Source organism: Odontesthes bonariensis, chromosome 19, assembly GCF_027942865.1.
Source record: "Odontesthes bonariensis isolate fOdoBon6 chromosome 19, fOdoBon6.hap1, whole genome shotgun sequence".
Classification (NCBI taxonomy): Eukaryota; Metazoa; Chordata; class Actinopteri; order Atheriniformes; family Atherinopsidae; genus Odontesthes; species Odontesthes bonariensis.
In genome coordinates, this window is record NC_134524.1 from 16524879 (window position 1) to 16543653 (window position 18775).

Below are 18775 nucleotides of genomic sequence, written 5' to 3' on the forward strand. Positions count from 1 at the left end.
CAGGTCATATTGAGGACACATGTATTCACAGTGCATCTTCTCAGCACTGCACTGACAGAGATGAGCTGCTGTTCATAAAGCTGAAACACAGAGAAGTGTTGGGCTGTGAGGACATCGCCCTCTAGAGGGCGAAACAAACTCTTGCAGTTTCAAAAACTTTGGAGCTGCAGCGTGAAAGCCTGAAACTCAAAGCTTATAGTGATATAGTAGTTATTTGTTAACTTAAACAACTTCTCGGGGGAGCTTAGCAATAGACCTGAGACAGAAACAGAGATAAGAGAGAAGGTTTCAGTCCATGCTTTGGTGCAGGGTAAACCCACTTCTCATAGAGTTGAGCCACTTCCTAAGTCCCCTATGAAGTGCAACACATTTAGCAACATACTGCTTGTTAGTTTATCTTTTCTCCTAGGTTGAGGCACTCATTTCACACTGAAACTTACTCCTTTAAGCAGCAGAAAATGTGTGACTATGTGCAAATACTACTGGCCATTTTGGGCCAACTATTGCAGAGCATTCTTACATGCCAATGTTTATAACACAGGGTGCTTATTCTTTGCTTGACGGAACACTTAAATCGGGGATAGAAATTAGGAATATACCGACTTCTGTGAGCGCCACTGGTTTCAGTGATATTCGTTCCATGATAAGTGAGTAAGGTTTGAATTTGTAATGAAACACAGATGCACGGTAAAACACCACTGCTTGCTACAATCCATTTCTCTGCTGGAGAAAACCTGCACCCTAACATTCATTCACATGGACACTCCCCTACAGTGGCAGCCACCCACAGAAGGATAGCAGTGGGCACAACAGAATAAAGAGTTCACACGGCCTCCAAACTCCTTTGATATCAATCTGAAGGCGTCTTAGAGAAGCAAGCCCAGTCCACAAAGACCCCACTCCACAACCCACAGAGCCCAAAGGGCCTATTGCCAACTTCCCATTACCAGAGACTGCAGGACTCCCTCAGAGGTTCTTGTCTGCAACTTGACTGGCTAAAGCTGTTTTGACAACATGAGGATGACAAACTCAATTTTAGTCTGGTGGTCAATATGTTACAGCTGACACTACACCTCACTTTGACACAATTACATTTGGACTATAACTATTCAGCCCTACCTGAAGATGCATTTCTCCCCACTCTTCAATACGTGCTGACACACCAGTCGTTCCCAGTATGAGGACTCAATAAATGAAATTAAATTAAATATTCAATAAATGCAGCCACAAATTGTGCCACACTACACAAAAAAGAAAGTAAAGAAGACGTTCCCGTGGACGTTATAAAAACTGTACGAATAAAACTGCTATTAAACGTTTTCAGAAATGGTGACAAATGTCCATAATTAGTTTTTAATGTTTTGCAGCTGAGCTGCTCCTCGTGCTCTGCATTGTGGGACATCAACGACACACTCGGAAATTTAAGATACATACTTTGTGTCGACAACAGTTGAGGTGAGTGTGTGGCATGCGCACATCTTTAATAGTGGCTTTAATAAGTAAAATATTGAGGAATATTATTAAAGGTAGGGTAGGAGATCCTGGATTTTGAGTCCAGCGAAGCTGCATTTTGAAAATACACAGGTAAAAAGTCCCAACCCTTTTCTTCACTTTCCCCCCGAAGGCACGCCTCTAGAGTACATGAACGAGCACGGAGGTGCACGAGCGCTGTTCTGACAGCAAGCATCGATCGTTGCCGTATTTAGTATTTAGTTTATGACTGAAGCAGTTGATAATATGCTATGTAAATTTGTATGGAGAAATAGGATTCATTATATTAGGAAGTCAGTTCTAAGGAACTCGTATGAACACGGTGGAATGAATTTTCTTGATTTTTCAACCCTAAATAATACCTTCAAAATAAATTGGATAAAACAATTTCTTAAAAACCCATCCTCAACATGGAACTTTATCCCAAACTTCCTATTTTCTAAACTTGGTGGCCTTAAATTTATTTTACTTTGCAACTACAGCATTGAAAAGATTCCTCTAAAGCTTTCTAATTTCCATAAACAAATGCTTCTTTCTTGGACTTTAATTTATAAGCACAATTTCTCACCTCACAGATATTATATCTGGAACAATAGAGATATATTATACAAAAGAAAATCTTTATTTTTGGAAAACTGGTTTGACCATGGTATTTATTTAGTCAAGCAGCTTCTCAACTCTAATGGCTTTTTAATGTCTTACTCTGAATTTCTCAACAAATACAGTATCCCCATTTCGCCAAAGGAATATGCTATTGTTTTTGACGCTGTTCCGTCTGGTGTGATTATGCTACTTAAAAGCTCCATTACATCTGAACTGTCTTTTTTGGAATTAGACCCTGCTGTCACTACTGTTGGTCAGATTTGCTTTTCTACGAAGAAGAGTAATAACAACTGTAATATACGTGCTTTATTTCAAAAAGACTTAATCTCTGTTCCAAATGTAGTTTCTCACTGGAATAGCCTTACTTCAGACTTGAACTGGAAAAGAATCTGGTGCCTTTCTTTTAAATTTCTGATTACAAACAAGATTAAAGAAGTTTCTTTTAAAATGATAGATTTTATCCCTGTAAATTATTTTTATGTAGATACAAAAAAGACATTGCTGTGGACTGTTCATTCTGCAACCAATGTGAAGAAGATCTTTATCATCTGTTCTGGTCCTGCCCTGTTTCATGTGCTTTCTGGCAAGATGTTTGTACATTTATTTCCCTGAATGTCTTGTCTGATGTGTCTCTTTCATATGTGAATGTGCTGTTTGGGTTCCACTCCTATCCTGCGATCAACAAAGATCATTATTACCTCATCAACTTGCTTACTCTACTTGCAAAATACCACATACACAAATCCAAATTCTCTAATCACAATCCATCATTTTTAATTTTTGAGAAGGAACTCAAGCAATACTTTACAACAATCCAATATTCTTCAAACAAAAAAGCCATCAAGACCACTGAGCTATGCATTTTATATAATATTTTACTGGACTAACTTAACAAAGCTTATATATTATTTTGAACACTGTGACCCCTGGCATTGTAATGTTCTTTGAATTTAACAATATATGAATGTAATACTATGAATACCTAACTGTTTTTTGAATTTGTAATGACCAATTTTTCAATAAAGTTTATAAAAAAAAAAAAAAGTATTTAGTTTATGTATTACTCTATAGCTCTGATGCTAACTATACGTTTAATAATGCTAGGTGCTAGCCAAGCTGGCTCTAATTTAGCTTCCTGCCAAGCTTCTGGACTTGTTCGTTCACGGAGCAGGGTACGCGCACAGGGGGGGGGGGAGGAGGGGGAGGGAGGAGCAGATTGCAGTTTGATAGACGGCATCAGAATCCAATCATTGTGAACGGTCCGTTCACAATGATTGGATAGTGTTTTTCCTAGATTGTACGTTCTAGAGGCCACTAAAAATTTTCATATTTGTGTCAAAACTTTTAATTAATTGGTTGCAATGGGGGTGTGAAGAGTATTTCAAGCAATATGTAAAAAAATGTTCCAGAAAAAGATCCCCTACCCCGCCTTTAAATATACCCAACACTTTACCCAAACCGTTGGATCTGTGTTTTGTATTCACATAATCTACCCAGAAAAAAAAAACCAAAACCTAGCAAACCACCATTAAATACATACATAAATATATAAATACATGAATAAATAAACATTCACTGGGTGGCAGCCACTCTGACAAAGTCTTCTTGGACAAAACATTTTATTTTATACAGGCACGGGAGGACACAGACAGTAAACTGACCAGTCCACACGGTCTTGGGTCGCCATCTAGTGGCAACAGGCCGAAAGTGCTATGGCAACAGCAAGCAGAGGGGTGGAGACAGTAAAAAAATCCAGGGGAAGAAAATTCAAACGCTCTTCCTGGAAATAGTGAAGAACCCGCCACAACTTCACCACATGACATTTCAGAAAGAAAATGCGACACTCCTTCCTCCAACATCAGCAAGCCCGCATTTCATCTGGAAAGCGGCTGTATCTGCAATTATCAAGATATCACGATCCAGGGTTGCACATCACATCAACAGACGCGATTTATCGCCTTTTTGGTCACGTAGAAATGTGCTAAGCGAGATCAACACAACACGATTGCGACATCACCAACTCCAGATCCTTCCTTCCCGTAAACTATCCCTTCCCTTACCGTGCAAAACATGACATCACCAACTCCAGTTTTAGTGATAATTTGTGCACAGAAGACCAAACCTCAGTCAGAAACACAACCATAAACCTTTACAGTGACTAAACTTAAACCTTTATTCATGTAAAGTTGGCCTTATCCATTATTAGCTATTATATAATGGCCAACCACTAAATCACTCCATCACGGAAAACATTTAAAAAAAATTGATTAAAAACCTCCCCTGTCCCCAGCAGTGAGTTTTCTTGTATTTTTGGACGTTATCGCGTCCTTTTTAAGACTGATCCCAGACATAAAAATACTACACGTAACGTTGTTTTCGCTGTTGCAGTGAGAGAACACAGGTTGTGCAGCCTCACATGCCCATAATGTGTAATAGAGTCACACCGTGCCTTATCCCTACCTTTTTCCATGAAATCCAAACATCTACCGGGGAGGTGCCGAGCCGACTCTTTGCTGTTAAAACAGTGGAATAGTGGAAAATCTGCACAGCAGTCCATCTCCGTGTCCAGCCGCGGATGACGCAGCCCCCGTAAAAGCCCTCTCCCAAAAAAAAAAACGAGCCCCCATTCAACATCTATAACGCGTTTAGGCGCAAATCTCGAGACGGGGGCAGCGCCGCACAGCGCACAGAAAATGTGTTTGCGTTCGCCCATGGGCAAGGCATGACGGACGGAGCCCATCACTGATGTTGCATATCTGCACAGTCACATCGCCGTCCTTAAACGATTGCACAGCTCTTTTCCTCCTCTGAGCTGGCTCTGAAAATAAATAAATAAATATAGAAATGAAACGAAAGCTATAGCTTTCAGACTCCAAAAGACAGCGCGGGTAAGCAATGGGCACAGACTCCCGTATCACCCCCGCGACCCACCCGCCTCCAAAAAAAAAAAAAAAAGAAGAAGAAAATATCACAGCGACTCGTGTTATAGGGAGGAATTTCTCCGGGCACCATCCGAGCAGGGAGTCCACAAAGAAATTGCGCAGTTTTTATTCTATTGAAACGGAGACTCTTTCCCTTCTGTCCCCATTGAAAGGCTCTTTCCCTTCCTCCTCCCTCTCTCCCTCCCTTTCTCTCTCCTTCTCTCTCTCCCCCCCCCAAGCAGGTTTATTTTCAGTGGAAGAGTCTCGGACATTAACTGCCCCGCCTCCATACTCACTGGCAAACCCACTGTACTACTTGCCCAAATTCCATTATTAACTCCTGCTCAATGGAGAGCGCTGGAGCCCATGTTTCCCCTGGTGTAACTCTCAGGTTCAAGAGTCGAGCTGCTGTACTTAAGGTTGCCAACAGCAACTTGAAGAACCAAAAGTTGTGCTTTTTTTCTCCCTTTTTTTTTCTTCCTGGTAATCTTGCCAGGTGCCCGAAACTTTTCAAGAAACTGAGAAGTGGGTCGCAGACATGCTGGGAAATCAAATTAAAGTACAAGGCAAACCCATTCAGGCCAGATGAGATTCAGTTGGCTCCTCGGAGAGCGTGAGGTGCTGTCGGGGAGACTCCACATTCATGTCGATTTAATTCAAGTAAGTCTATGTTCAACAGATGGTGTAATGTGATGAAGCACTTCCTCTGGTTTATCCTATAATGGTTATAATTGTGCCTCTTCAAGATAAGCTTGGGGTTTCCTTTATAAATGGGGAATCCAGAGCTGGCTTCCAGCACTCGGGAAATGAATTTCTTATCATGAAATACAGATTCACACAGGAGCGGTTCAAGCTACATCACACATGTAGAGAGGTTCCACACCACATTTACATGCTAGTTCATTTTAGATTAGCTCCAATATTTGTCACAACCAGACCAGTGAATACACCTATTTGAATTTGAATCAACCCCCCCTCCTCTTCCAGTCTCCCACCCAACGAGAGACCACCAGAGTACACACACAAACACACACACATAGACCTGGGCCTGATAAAGAGGCTCTTAAACCCCGAGGAAGTCTGTGTTTGGTCTTTCAGAGGAGGACAATCCTCACTTCTGAATACAACCTTGAACTACCCCCCCCCCTTACCCTCCCTGGTTCCCCCTCTCTAATTACTGGATCTTCCTTTCTTCCACCTCACTTTCTCCAGGGTCCTTCTCTTGTTCTTCTCCTCCTCCCTATTCTGGAGTTTGGGCCCAGTCCCCTCCAGTGGGGAAGTCCAGGCCTCCTCTATCACGGCGCCGGCCGAGCGACTCCAAACGTCTCGTCTGTGAAGCTTCATTAGGATTCATCTGTGTGAATGAGTTCACTTCTCCTTAAATCACTGCGTTCTTCTTCTTACAGGCTTCGGAAAGATGCATATCAGCATAAACATATCCTTCAGCTCACCTTGATTAACTGCAGCGTTTGCATGAGGGTTGCGTACAGTAGGTTTCTGTGCAGAGAGCTAAACCGATGGCAAAATAGTAGAAACAGACCGTCATTCAATGAATGTACTCTGATCTGTGTTTGTGTGGCTGTGTGATCATGAACTTCTCTGAGTAACGAAGAGGTATAATGTTGATTCCCGTGCAAATGTACAATGAAATGAATGCAAACCTTTGAGAGAACCAATCTTCGACTAAATCAGAAGTACAGATAAATGCAGCATGTTTAGAGAAACATGCACAGTGAAAGTCTTGTTTCTTCACTGAACACACCTGGTAAAGAGTCATTGCTGGGAAATTCCTGTGAGATCACTCGGGGAATTCATCTCAGCCTCCATGAAGGCGAGCTTTCCCCTAATCCACTGCTGTGTTTCTTTCAATAACACTTGAGTCTTACTTTCACCCGTCCATCAAACGTTTTGCACTTTTCTCGGCGGTGCTGTGGAGTGTTACACTGTGCACCCTGTTTGATGCAACCATGAACCATGACATGTATGAACTGGAGTCATGAACTGAGATGCTAACTAGCCAGAGTAATTCCTTTGGACCTTTCATTTTCACAAGTCAAAGTAGCTCTAGCACACAACTCCTCTCTTATCTCACTGACATGACTCCAGGGATTATAGGTTTTGGGAGGTAACGTCTCACCCACGGTTTCTGAGGTGCTTCAGTTTTTACCAAAGCAAATCACCATAACTTGTGATGCACATCCACAGCTTCTCCAGAGCAAGTTAAGTTCTGGATAAGAGATTAGTGTATCAATTAAAATAGGAAAATCAAAACAAATCTTTCCATTCACTCAGTCACTAAACAAAGCAAATCTGAAGTGATCTTTTGAAAAGCTGCCAAAAAGAAATGAGAGTCTGACATGTTTCTATTTGACTGGTTTGTCCGTCGCTGTAATCGCATCGTTGTCCTGACTAGAGATGAACCTCAGGGAGGAGAAAATACAACAACAACAGCTGTGCACCACAAAAGAAAAATGGAGAGAGATCTTATTCAGAAATGACGTTCATCTCGAGGAATTTCTAGGATATTATATCATGTCTGGGAAGATGCCGGTCAGTCATCTAAGTTCACTGTTTGCCAGCTCCGACCAGAAACAGCTGGCGAGTCACATCATTTGAAAAGCTATTTCTATTTCCCCTAATGCGCATCAAGTCCTCTTCTATGAGAATTTAAATCAAGAACGACAATGAAAACCAGCTCGCCTCTCTTCCCTCTAAAAGCTTTGGCTGTGTTGCTTTTAGCCTGTATTTCCATCCATCCATCCATCCTCCACTTATCCGATGTCGGTTTGCAGTGGCAATAGGCTAATTCACCCTGGTATTCCAAGTGTCTCTCTCCCTCACAGCACCTTCCAGTTCCTCCTGGGGTAAACCAAAAGTATTCCCAAATACCAGGTCTACCCCGGGGCCTCCCTCCCAAACAGCAAGCCGAAAAAACATCTCCAAATGAAGGCCATTAAACCTACTTCACTGGCCTTTTTGACACAAAGGAGCAGAAACTCTAATTCCAAGCTCTGAACAGTCTGAATTCATCAAGTTTCAATCAGCAATCTTATTCTCACTAAACCTAATTGTAGCGACCAAAAGTGAGGGTCTATATGCTTTGGATGCATCTGTAGCTTTGATGAAGATCTGAACATATTGAATTTGAGACCAATTTTAAAAAGTACTTAATCACTCTTTTCTTATAGCTTTATGTTGACAGTTGAGGCTTCTCTAAACTGGTACATTATTCCGATTGTGTCGGCGCATTTTGTGCACAATCAAAGCTGGTGTGTTCACATGAAATAGATGACAACTCGTAGCAGCTCATCAGAAATTGGAGTTGAACGAGCTCACACTCAAACATTTATATGACCAAGCAGTCACAGATGTTTCAAGGAAGACTCCAGCAAAACATATCTCTTCAAAGTAGGACGCTCTTCCCTCTGTGCGTGTGTGTGGATGGTGGTGCGTGTCTGTGTTTGAGTGGGGTAAAAAGGGAGTCAGCATGGAAAGACTGATGTAAGTTTGTAGAGAGGAGTGCATCATGGGTCAGCTCACACCAGAAAATGGAGGCAAAATAGGAAGAGACCGACCAGAACTGTGTGAGACCACATTCATTCAGAAGTGTGCATTAAAGCGTTCTGTCCTTTAAAACTCAAAGGCTACATATAAGAATGACAAAGTATGTGATAAACATATAAAGTGACAGATGAAAAAAAACAAATATCACTTGAAAAAAGTCCTCAGTGTATGAGCATGTTTGTTGAAAGCCTCAGCTGTCCAGGCTCAAGAGAAGAGCAGTCCCTCTCTTGATCCAGTGGTCGGGAGTCACAGCTCCAGATTTGAGTTCAACTCCAACCACAAAAGAAGCTTGGCCTGCCCTACCAGCACGCACTGGGAAGTAGTAACACGGACACAGGTACATACCTATACACACACACACACACACACAAGTGAGACAGATGGAGTTGAGTCAGTAAAACCACACGGAAACATCAGACAGACAAAACAAGAGCCCAGATGAATCATTTCACATTAAAATTGCAGTCGAAACATGTAAGAAAAAAAAAAAATGGAGACAGTTGGTGGGAGGATAAAAAGAATTTCCTGACAAAAAAGTCCCAAACAACTCACTCTTAGACATTTTCTTGCGGTTTTCCACTGGTTTAAAGTGGATGGTGGGAATGGGACAGACCATCTGCATGGGCTCAGCTTCCAGCAGACAGGAGTTCTTCTTGTCCCAACCAGCCCCCTCCAGGTACAAACCTCTGATAAACACTCCATCCTGGAGGGGAAAGAGGCAGGGAGGAAAGGTATAGAGCAGACAAGCAAATAAAAAACAAACAAACACTTGCTTGGAGGTGACTTTTTGTATAAGGCTTTGGAAAAGAAAACTTATGTAGAAAGAAAGAGGAGGGGTGGGCAAAAATAAACAGATTAGGGAGGATAGTAGGAAGTAGGAGGACGAAAGATGGACGGAAGAGAAATGGAGGACAGTGGGGAGGGCTGGAGAAGAGAAGCTAGAGATGATGGTGAGAGAAGTAGAGGGCATGAGAGAGGGAAAATGTAGAGGTAAAGGAGAAGAATGATGTAGCGGCGAGGAAAAAAAAAGGGGGGGGGGTTGAAGTAAAAAAAATGAAATGAGTAAAAAGAAAAACAGAATGCACTGAGATTATACAGACAAGAGATATGATGGGGTGTGACATTGAAAGGAGCGAAGCAGATTGCTGCTTTCATTGAAAATCCATTTTTCAGGGGACAAAACACAGAGTAGAAATGAAAAATGAAAAATGGATGGAAAGCAGCACTGACACCTGAAAGCAAATGGCTCTGAAGAAGTGGTCTGATGGCAGGTTTATGAAAATCACTATGGTAATAGGAAGGAGTGTACAGGGAGTCACCTTGGGCGGGGAAAGGAGGTTGCCGTCATCAACGGTCGACACGCTAAACTCCCAGGACAGTGTGTCCACTGATATCTGCAAGCACACACAACAAATGGATGTCACCAACAATGTTCAAAAAGTTATTTTTACAAGTGCACAGACATCCATGAATAAATCTGGGGGGGTGGGGGCTTCCTTCCAATTTTTGGACTTTTTTACCTGGTGAAATAAAAGTGTATATCATGAAAGATATCTGTATGTCATGGGAAAAAAGGTTATGAGGAATTATGGGTCTATTATTTATTGTTTTTATTTGTTTTTACTTATTCTTCTCTTTATTTATTACCTACTGTAAAGCATAGGTTAGTTAGGGTTATGCATTGTTCCACAGAGGCCTTTTGGGTTTTGTCACACACAAGACCTCTTCCTATGTGACTTTCAAGCTGGTACTGATGATTTTGCATGGGAAAAAAAAACGTCACTTTGACTTGACATGAAATGACTTATCAGTCAAATTAGTCAAGGTCTGAACACCCAACACTGAGCGCTGTGAAGTAACTGACTGCAGGAAGTGGAGATTAATTAACTGTCTGTACATGAAAGAGTAAGAAGTGTTCAACAGGCTTCTTTAGCCAAACCCCTACAGGGGGTTACAGCAGAGTATTTCTGAAAACCAACATGCCTCCAAATCTTAGAATGTGTGTCCTCTTTACATATTTATATTTCCTTTTTAATACTCAGGTGGAAAATCATATCATTAACATGCACAGACTTTATGAAACCTCGTGGATAAACACAAAAATATATATCTGCAAATGTCAAATCAAGATGATAACAATACAGTCACGCTGTCTGCGTGCGCTCTCACGTTGTGTTGGCGAGCAGAGGACTGCAGCACAGCGGTGAGGAAACCATTGGGAAAGGTGAAGCCGGACAACCAAAACAAGATGGGGGGCTGGGCCGTCTCTGCCCAACGTGCAAACTGAGTGACTCGCTGGCAAAGATCTCTGGTCCATGCTGCCAGGGGCTTCAGAGAAGGGTATGCCTAGAGGACAAAGAGAAGGAGAAAGAGACACGACAGCTCTGCAGTCACTTCATGATTCCAACTGCTGGCAGCTACTCATAATGGGAACAAGTTCAGCATAATGCTGTCGCACTGCCTCTTGTCAGCACTCAAATTAACACAGGAATGATTGTGTGAAACCTGTGTGAAAATACAGTGTCAAGGTGTCAGCGTTGTTACCATCTAGTATGCTTGTACATTTGTCTCTTTTTTTTCCATTCACTGTTATGTTAACACTGAAGAAGACTCAAAACAGGTGAGAGTGTTAGAACTTTTATCTTGTGGCACGTGCTGCACTAAGGTGCATGATTTCATGTTGCACATGAAATCATGTTGTGGTTGATTTTCTTTTGCTATCAAAATACTTTTTAGAAATAAATCATGATACAATATTGTGCAAAAATGTTAAACCTCCATTCATTTCTTTATATATGGCTATAAAAACAGGAAATAGGCACCGTTATTTACTGTAACGTGTAATCATAAAGGTAAATGCAGTATATAATGCAGGTAATGCAGGCAATAACAGACTTCAACAGGGTTGAAAGTCAATATATGATTTAACCACCTTTATTCGTCAACCCAGCCTGAACCCTTAAAGCTTTCTTGTCATTTCTTTAGTAGTCTTCAGGAATAGTTTTCCAGGCTTCTTGAAGGACATTCCAAAGCTCCTATTTGGTTGTTGGCAGCCTTTTGTTCCGTTCTCTGTCAAGATGATCCCACACTGCTTCAAAAATCTTGAGGTCAGAGCCACTGATTTCCAGTGCACTTCATGTGTCATTTGGCATACCACAGCCTTTTCTCCCTGTTTCCCTTCCTTAAGAATGGCTTCTCGACTGCCACCCATCCACAGAGACCATTTCTGATGAGGCTCGAGCTAACAGTTGATGGATCAACTGAACCTCCAGATGAATCTCTCAGGTACCTGTGTCTTTGTTGGAATTTTTCCTATTTCATAAGGACATCCCTTTCAGATACGGTTAATCTGCAGTAGATAGTGTTTTAGGCCTCCAACTTCTCCATTTGTCCAGTTTTCTCAACTTTTTTAAGGACACACTTTACACCATGCCATGATATGCCATGCTTCAACAATCCAACCCTTTCTTTAAAAGACCATTTGTCAGGGAAAATAACACAGCTTTAGGTTCCAAATCATTTCAGTAAAAGTTTGCTAATAACTATTGTGTGAGACAGAAAGGGCTACACTGATCCTTTGCCACAGACTTTTAAAAATACAGATTTATTAAGAGAACCCGGTAGCTCTGATTCTATTAAATCCAACTCTGTCTGAGTGATGATGATTAAATCAAACATATTTCATCTGTACATGTGCAATACTTTCAGCTGTCTGCTTTGAAAACAATCCGGACCCACGCATTCACACACAAACTCGATGTTTTGCACAGTGAGGGCTGCAGGCTTGGAAAATCAATCAAAACATGCTTGTAACATTTACTGAAAAAATACAGTTAGCTCATAAAATTTTGCATTTCTTCTACCCACAAGTCTTCAGAAGAAAACAGACACAAAATGGCAGGAGGCAAAGAGGCAGGCGGGGCAATATTAAAGCCATGAGTCTGTGAGCTCAGAACTAATGACAGGCTGCCATGCCAAGGAGGGGCGGGGAAGAGAGGGATGAAGAGATGGAGGGATAAATAAGCAGGACAGAGAGTGAATGAGGGGCCGCTGCCGTTGCTTGGACCAGATGAGGCATGAAGAGCCAGAGAGAAACAAGAGAGCCCAATGGAGGTAATACTACAGCATTTATAAAAGGATAAGATACAGGCACAGGGAGATGAAGGTGGCAACGAGTGACACAAAAGTGCACAAAAAGAGAAAAAGAGCAAGACACTGCAAATTTGAAAAGATCAAGAGATGAATAAAAGCCAGAGAAAGATTGGAAAAAAAAGAAAAGAATGAGCTGTCCAGTTTACAAGTGGTCAGAACAATAGAGACGCTCAGCTGGAGGCAGCAGCCTTAATGGCGATTCAATATTCCTATAAAAGGAAATTGCTACACACACACACACACACACACACACGGTAGATTGAGCAGTAATAAGCCTCCGGCCTCAGCACAATGAGCTCAGGGTCTTATTAAGAAAGTGGAGCAGGCCTTGGAAGGTTTACTTTGCTTATTACACTACGATTAGCCCACAGACACTGCCTTTGTTCAGCCACTGAGGGCCAAGATATGCTCCATCTCATTGAAGTACACACACACACACATACAGGAAAAAAACCCACAAACATACAATTGTAAGCACCAGCATACGGTACAACCAAAGTAAGAAAGACACTTCAATATAAACACAAACTGCTGTGACCCCCACTGACTCATAGATACATACTAACACACACACACTTTCATATGTAGCCAGAATCTATTCAAGCCTTTGACCCAAGATGACAGCACCCTGTGTTCTCGCTCCACTGTAAAGAGGGCTCCGGTGATAATGAAGCCACAGAGGAGGATTTGGACACAGCTGGAATGCTGCCAGAGTGCCATCACAGAATGTGTGTGTGTGTGTGTGTGTGTGTGTGTGTGTGTGTGGTTGGAGAGACCTGAACAATAAGCGTGTGTCTGTGTAGTCAGGCAGGGTCATGTATAAATACACCTTTAATAACAGATCAGTGAGCGAGCACAGAGACATGCGTGCAGCTGTTGTAATGGCTCATGGAGGACAACTAGATTAGTGTTGATCAGATCATAATCACAAAGATTAATATGCAAGACTCTGGACTGCAAATATGAATGGCCTCTGTTCAGTGCCAGCACACCATGACAATCTATTGTAGCTGCTGCAGAGAAAGGTTTAGATGCAAATGAAGTCAGAATAATCAAAGGAAAAATTAACATAGCAGCTTGGCAGTGATATTAGCGCTTGGACACTCTGCTTTATCACACAATACACTGCAGCCAAACCTTTGAGGCCTATATTTGTTTTACTCTTTACCTTGGAGCACATTGGCTTTGTTACCTTGTCAAGGCTTTTGTTTAATCTTTAAACACAGTCTTCTCAATTCCAGTACCGGGCATCTCAATAAAACTGATCCTTACCGCACTTCTTTACTCTTGTTTGTTTGCTGTCGATTTCTTTTTAAAAAGAAAGATAAAAAGAGAGCAGCAGATGCGTTCTCTAAGAAAACCATCGTGCATACTGCAACTGCACCACCAGTGGAATAATCATTACACATGATAAGTGCAGGCACACCAATATGTTAAACAAGTGAGGAATTGTAAATGATTGAAAAGATAACCAGTGGACAAGTGCAACTGCAAAATATAAAATGTTTTAAATGAACTCAAGGTTTTGTACAAAATAGCAGATGCTTTGTGTGTTCGCACCTTCTCCCAAAGTGGTGGCACCCGGGCGTCATAGATGCAGTTGAAGGTCTCCTCCATGCTTGATGACATCACCACAAAGCCTTTAATCCCCCTCTCCAGCTCCACCAAAGATGAACTAACACACGAACGCAGCGACAACAACAAACGGCAAAAGCAGAAACATTTGTTATACCTTCCTTTCAGAAAGTTCATTTTCCATTTCACCCGTTGGTTGAACAATAATGGGTGGATTTTACACACTTTCTAATTCTAAAATGACTTTTTAAACAGCATGATCTTGTAAACATTTTCACATGAAAAAGGTGCATAGATGACCTGAACCATATTCAAATAACAGACCAATAAGTCAGCGTTGTCATTTATATTTTTGCTTCATTGTAAAATTGTTCTCTCATGGTTAAAATTCCTAAAAGAAGACCTAATCATACAGGTGTGCGTCTATCTGGCAGTAAAACGATTACTGACATTCATTTGTGTTCAACTGTTGTCAAGCAAGAATTTGACCTAATTTGAAACTGCAGTCCAACATAAAGGTACACCACAAGCACAAACATGGCAGCACGCAAAGTACATACACAATGGTGTCCAGTAGAGAATTGTATCTCTGGATCTCTTGCAGCAAAACCACGTTGAGAGGTGAAGGGTCGTGCTGAAGGAGGAGCCTGGTGCCCTCGTAGTCAATCAACGCTGGGATTTTCCCACGGACATCAGCGAACAGCTCCAAGACCTAGAAAAGCAGATGTGACCGGTTCACCTACATTGGCTACGACTTGTGATACTAAAAAGTAAACACACACACTCTCAATATACTACAGAAAAAAACGCAACCGCAAGTATCTCTAAAAAATATCTGCACTATTACAGTACCTTTTCACATGACTCGAAAAGTCTTTCTTCAGGCCTTTCATAATACTTTACAACAGTATGCCCCAAATTCCCAGATCATTATCTTGTTACACTGATGACTGTTAGCCAATGTTAAGTAACCACATGGATGTCTGAGGACTGCAGGGAAATAACAAGCAAATGTGGCTGGCCATTCCAAATATGTATTAAATTACAAACTATCCGTGTCACGTTACACACAGTGGTGAAAAAGAAAGAGCTGCACCAATCCAAACAAGAAGGAAGAAAACCAGAATCCAAACTACAGTGCATATGGGAGATGAGAATAAAACATGCTGATTGTTTGAGCCAGGGTTTTCTTCCCCTCCGACTTCAAAACAGAACGATTATAATCTGAGTAAATCTAAAAAAAACAGCTGGGCTGACAGATAGCACGCCTCAACATGAGCACTGGATCGAATTGATACACCAAAAAAGTGTTGGGGTAGAAAATCATAGGCAGCACAGTGGGAGCTGGCGGCATGTGGCATAAAATCCCGAACCTTAGAAAAGTAGTAGGGTCCAGGGGTATGACGAGGAAACAAATCCCAGTGGTGGAATATAACTGACTATTTTCACTCAAGTACTGAACTAAAGTACAAAATAGAGCTGTCTAAGGATTTTTAGATCATTTACAATGCATACTTCTTCCTCCTAATGCATTTCTTTTACTACTTGTACATGTAGCACTTCTCAAAATTTATATGAACACATTTCATATAAAGTGGAGCCAAATCTCTTTCTTTGGTTTAAATATATAAATAACTATGAGCCTGTGTGTGTGAGTGTAAGAGAGATTAGCACAAGCACAGACAGCAGAGATGAGCAGGAGGAAACGGAGATATGATGTTGTTACTGAGCCTACACCTGTGCAGTGTCACTGGCTGGAGTCTACACACCCGCTGCCCAAAGGCTGCGGCCAAAGGACGTCCCAAGCAGAGAGAAAATAGAAAAGATATAAACAGAGGGCAGTGGTTCTCCAGGGAAATACACTGTCATACACTTCTAGCGGGACATGTTTGTGATAGTTGACACAGACGTTTGTAGTTTTTCCTGGAATATTCAGCTTAGTCTATCTTTCCATTATTTTGACATCTTAGTAGGACAGACAATGCAAAATCATTCAATTATTACTAATAAATCAATTGCTAAAATGATATGCAGATCATTGAAGTCGGGACCTCCTGGTCAACATGTAATATATGGGCTCCCCCTCAAGCAATTACAACAATATGTGACTACATACAAAACAAACTGCTTGTAGTACTTTTTGCATGGGGTCATAATTGAGCTTTTCATTAAGTATAGCCTCTTTCATCACTGACAAATTGAGAATAACCAGACCGAGTGGTGGCTGACTGGACTACCTTCACACGTGACCTGCACTTTTTCCAAGAACACGAGCATACAAAGACCAGGATGACAACATCAATGTTTGCCAAGACCACAGACGTTGTCTAACTCTACGGGATATAAGATGTTGTAATCTTTCTCAGTTGAAAGTAAACAGTCAAGCAGAATAACTGGAACACTTGTGGATCCACAATTTGTCATGACGGCAATCAATCAACGGAATTTTTTTTAGACCCACTGTCAATCATTGTCCCCTGAAAGTGTAAGAACACAGACGGTTGTGTCGTGTCATTTCAATTCAGACCATTTGATGCCACTTTTGTCAGTTTTTCTCTGCAATAAATAAAAGACACGAGCGGTGAATTTTTCATTAAGCACCGCCACGCCCATGTCATATGCCACAACAATTTTATGTCCAACATTCCCTCCGTAATGGAGAGAGGCTTAAATTATGTGCCTGGCTTCTGCTTCATTGCCGTTTATCCTGCATCACATATAAGTGTTCTCTCAGTATCCGTAAATTTGGAGTTCTTCCACATAGACTGTTTTACTGGCTTTCAACAGGGCCTGTCTGGAAAGCATCTTTTTTCTATTACAACCAATTGCATTCATGTTTATAATTAATTGTTATTAACTGCAAATGTATTTCATCATACAATCTGTTTACACAAATAAAAAAAATAGTAAATGCTAATAAACTCCCACAAACATACCACCGGTGGCTAAGCTTTGCTCTTGAAGAAAATAGCCTTATTGTGAATGGATTGTTCCGGAGAAGTGAAAATGACATACTTACGACAATTCTAAAACTCATAATCAGCCTTTAAGTGTCTAGTTAGGCTCCAGGAGAACTATTTTCAGAATGTTGTATAAAGTGTTCAGTGTCTTACAACAGAAATAAAGCCCATTTCTCTCTGCATCTCTTCGTGACTTACAGCATCGGTCCGGTAGAAAGTTATCAGTTCTGAGCTCGGCTACAGTAAAAACCCTTATTCAGTACTGGGCACTGAGCCATTTGTTCTTTCTGATTGAAGTGCGGTGCGATAACGCTGTACATTAAAATGGAGTGAGGACTGTAAGTATAAAGTTTCTTTGTGGCGGCGTTAAAGTGAGATTACGTTAAAACATGATCACTGCATTAACTGTGACAACCCTTGAAACCCAGAGCGTGATCTCCGTGTCAGCTCCACATTGTGATGACCACAGGCTCACAGTCTTGTAAAGAGAGAGAATTATGGAAAGATGGGTTGTTCTTCATTAAACTGAGTTGAATGAAATAATACCTTATTAATCTAAAAATGGGAAATTGCATACTCATTATTTGGATACCCATCAGGGCTTTAATCAAATGAACTGTGAATAACTTAAGTTAGAGGAAAACCTAAATATGTTCAAACTGCACTGTGGGAGATGGGAGGAAGGTCTCCGGAATATCTTAAAACTTTGTATAATGTACCATTATTTGACAGCTGAGCCCAACTTTTTAAGAAGGTGTTGCTGATTGCAACAGTGGGTGTCTGGTAGGTCCATCAGCTTCATTAGCAGCAGCACCTGCGGTCACTGACTCTCCAGAGCAGCTACTGCTGTCTGTGGCTGCCTCAGTGTTAGTTTTATAGTTTTATAGTTTTATACTTGGTTTGCTTGATACACTGTCGGCTGTGTGTTCTTTGATGAAAAACAAAATCTAGACCATCTCTAAACCCAAAGACAATGTAGTGGTTTCTTCTTCCTGATTCATACTGCAGTCAAGAAAAAAAAAAAAAAGTGGCAAATTTCCAGCATCTCCTGTAATGAACTGTGGAACAACTCTCCACATCCTCACCGTGTCCTCTCTACTGGGCCCGGCACCCGCAGTAGGGGTGCTGGTGACCTGAGGCTGCAGGGAGAGCAGGGTGTCAAACAGCGTCCTGGTCTCCGCTATCTGGCTCGCGATATCGGCATTGGGGTGCTGACCAAACACCTCAGGATGCTCGGTGGGTGGCAGCATGTTGATCTGCTCCTTATAGGTGGACTGGGGACCATCATGGGGGATAAAATAGGAGGGTAGGCTTGATAACCTGACAAGAAGAAGAGGGATGAAAGTGAGTTATCGGAAACACAAGTGTGCAATTACATAACATGATTAAATAAAACAACAGAACATATTGTGTTACAGTTGTTCATTAGTTCCGTTACAATCAAAAACACTTCACTTCAAAAAATAAGTCTTAAAGAGCCTTTTTTATTCCTGCAATTTAATTTCCCAG

General features: G+C 41.4%; 2 protein-coding genes across 4 annotated transcripts in view; both read right to left on the reverse strand.

The window, feature by feature from the left end:
• Positions 1–5172, reverse strand: part of kdm6ba (lysine (K)-specific demethylase 6B, a) — a 99550-nt gene extending 94378 nt beyond the window's left edge. For all 3 annotated transcript variants that reach the window (XM_075451296.1, XM_075451299.1, XM_075451293.1), the window contains exon 1: positions 4555–5172. The gene's annotated coding sequence lies outside the window, so the exon portion shown is untranslated. The remainder of the gene's footprint in view (positions 1–4554) is intronic.
• A 3583-nt stretch (positions 5173–8755) lies between these two features.
• The window catches only part of dnah2 (dynein, axonemal, heavy chain 2), a 67018-nt gene continuing 56998 nt past the window's right edge, over positions 8756–18775 (reverse strand). The window contains exons 82-88 of the mRNA XM_075450887.1: positions 18352–18586; positions 14867–15018; positions 14292–14406; positions 10749–10925; positions 9899–9973; positions 9132–9282; positions 8756–8924 (exon numbers count right to left, since the gene is read on the reverse strand). Coding sequence (XP_075307002.1) covers positions 8770–8924; positions 9132–9282; positions 9899–9973; positions 10749–10925; positions 14292–14406; positions 14867–15018; positions 18352–18586 — 1060 coding nt within the window. The 3' untranslated portion in view covers positions 8756–8769. The remainder of the gene's footprint in view (positions 8925–9131; positions 9283–9898; positions 9974–10748; positions 10926–14291; positions 14407–14866; positions 15019–18351; positions 18587–18775) is intronic.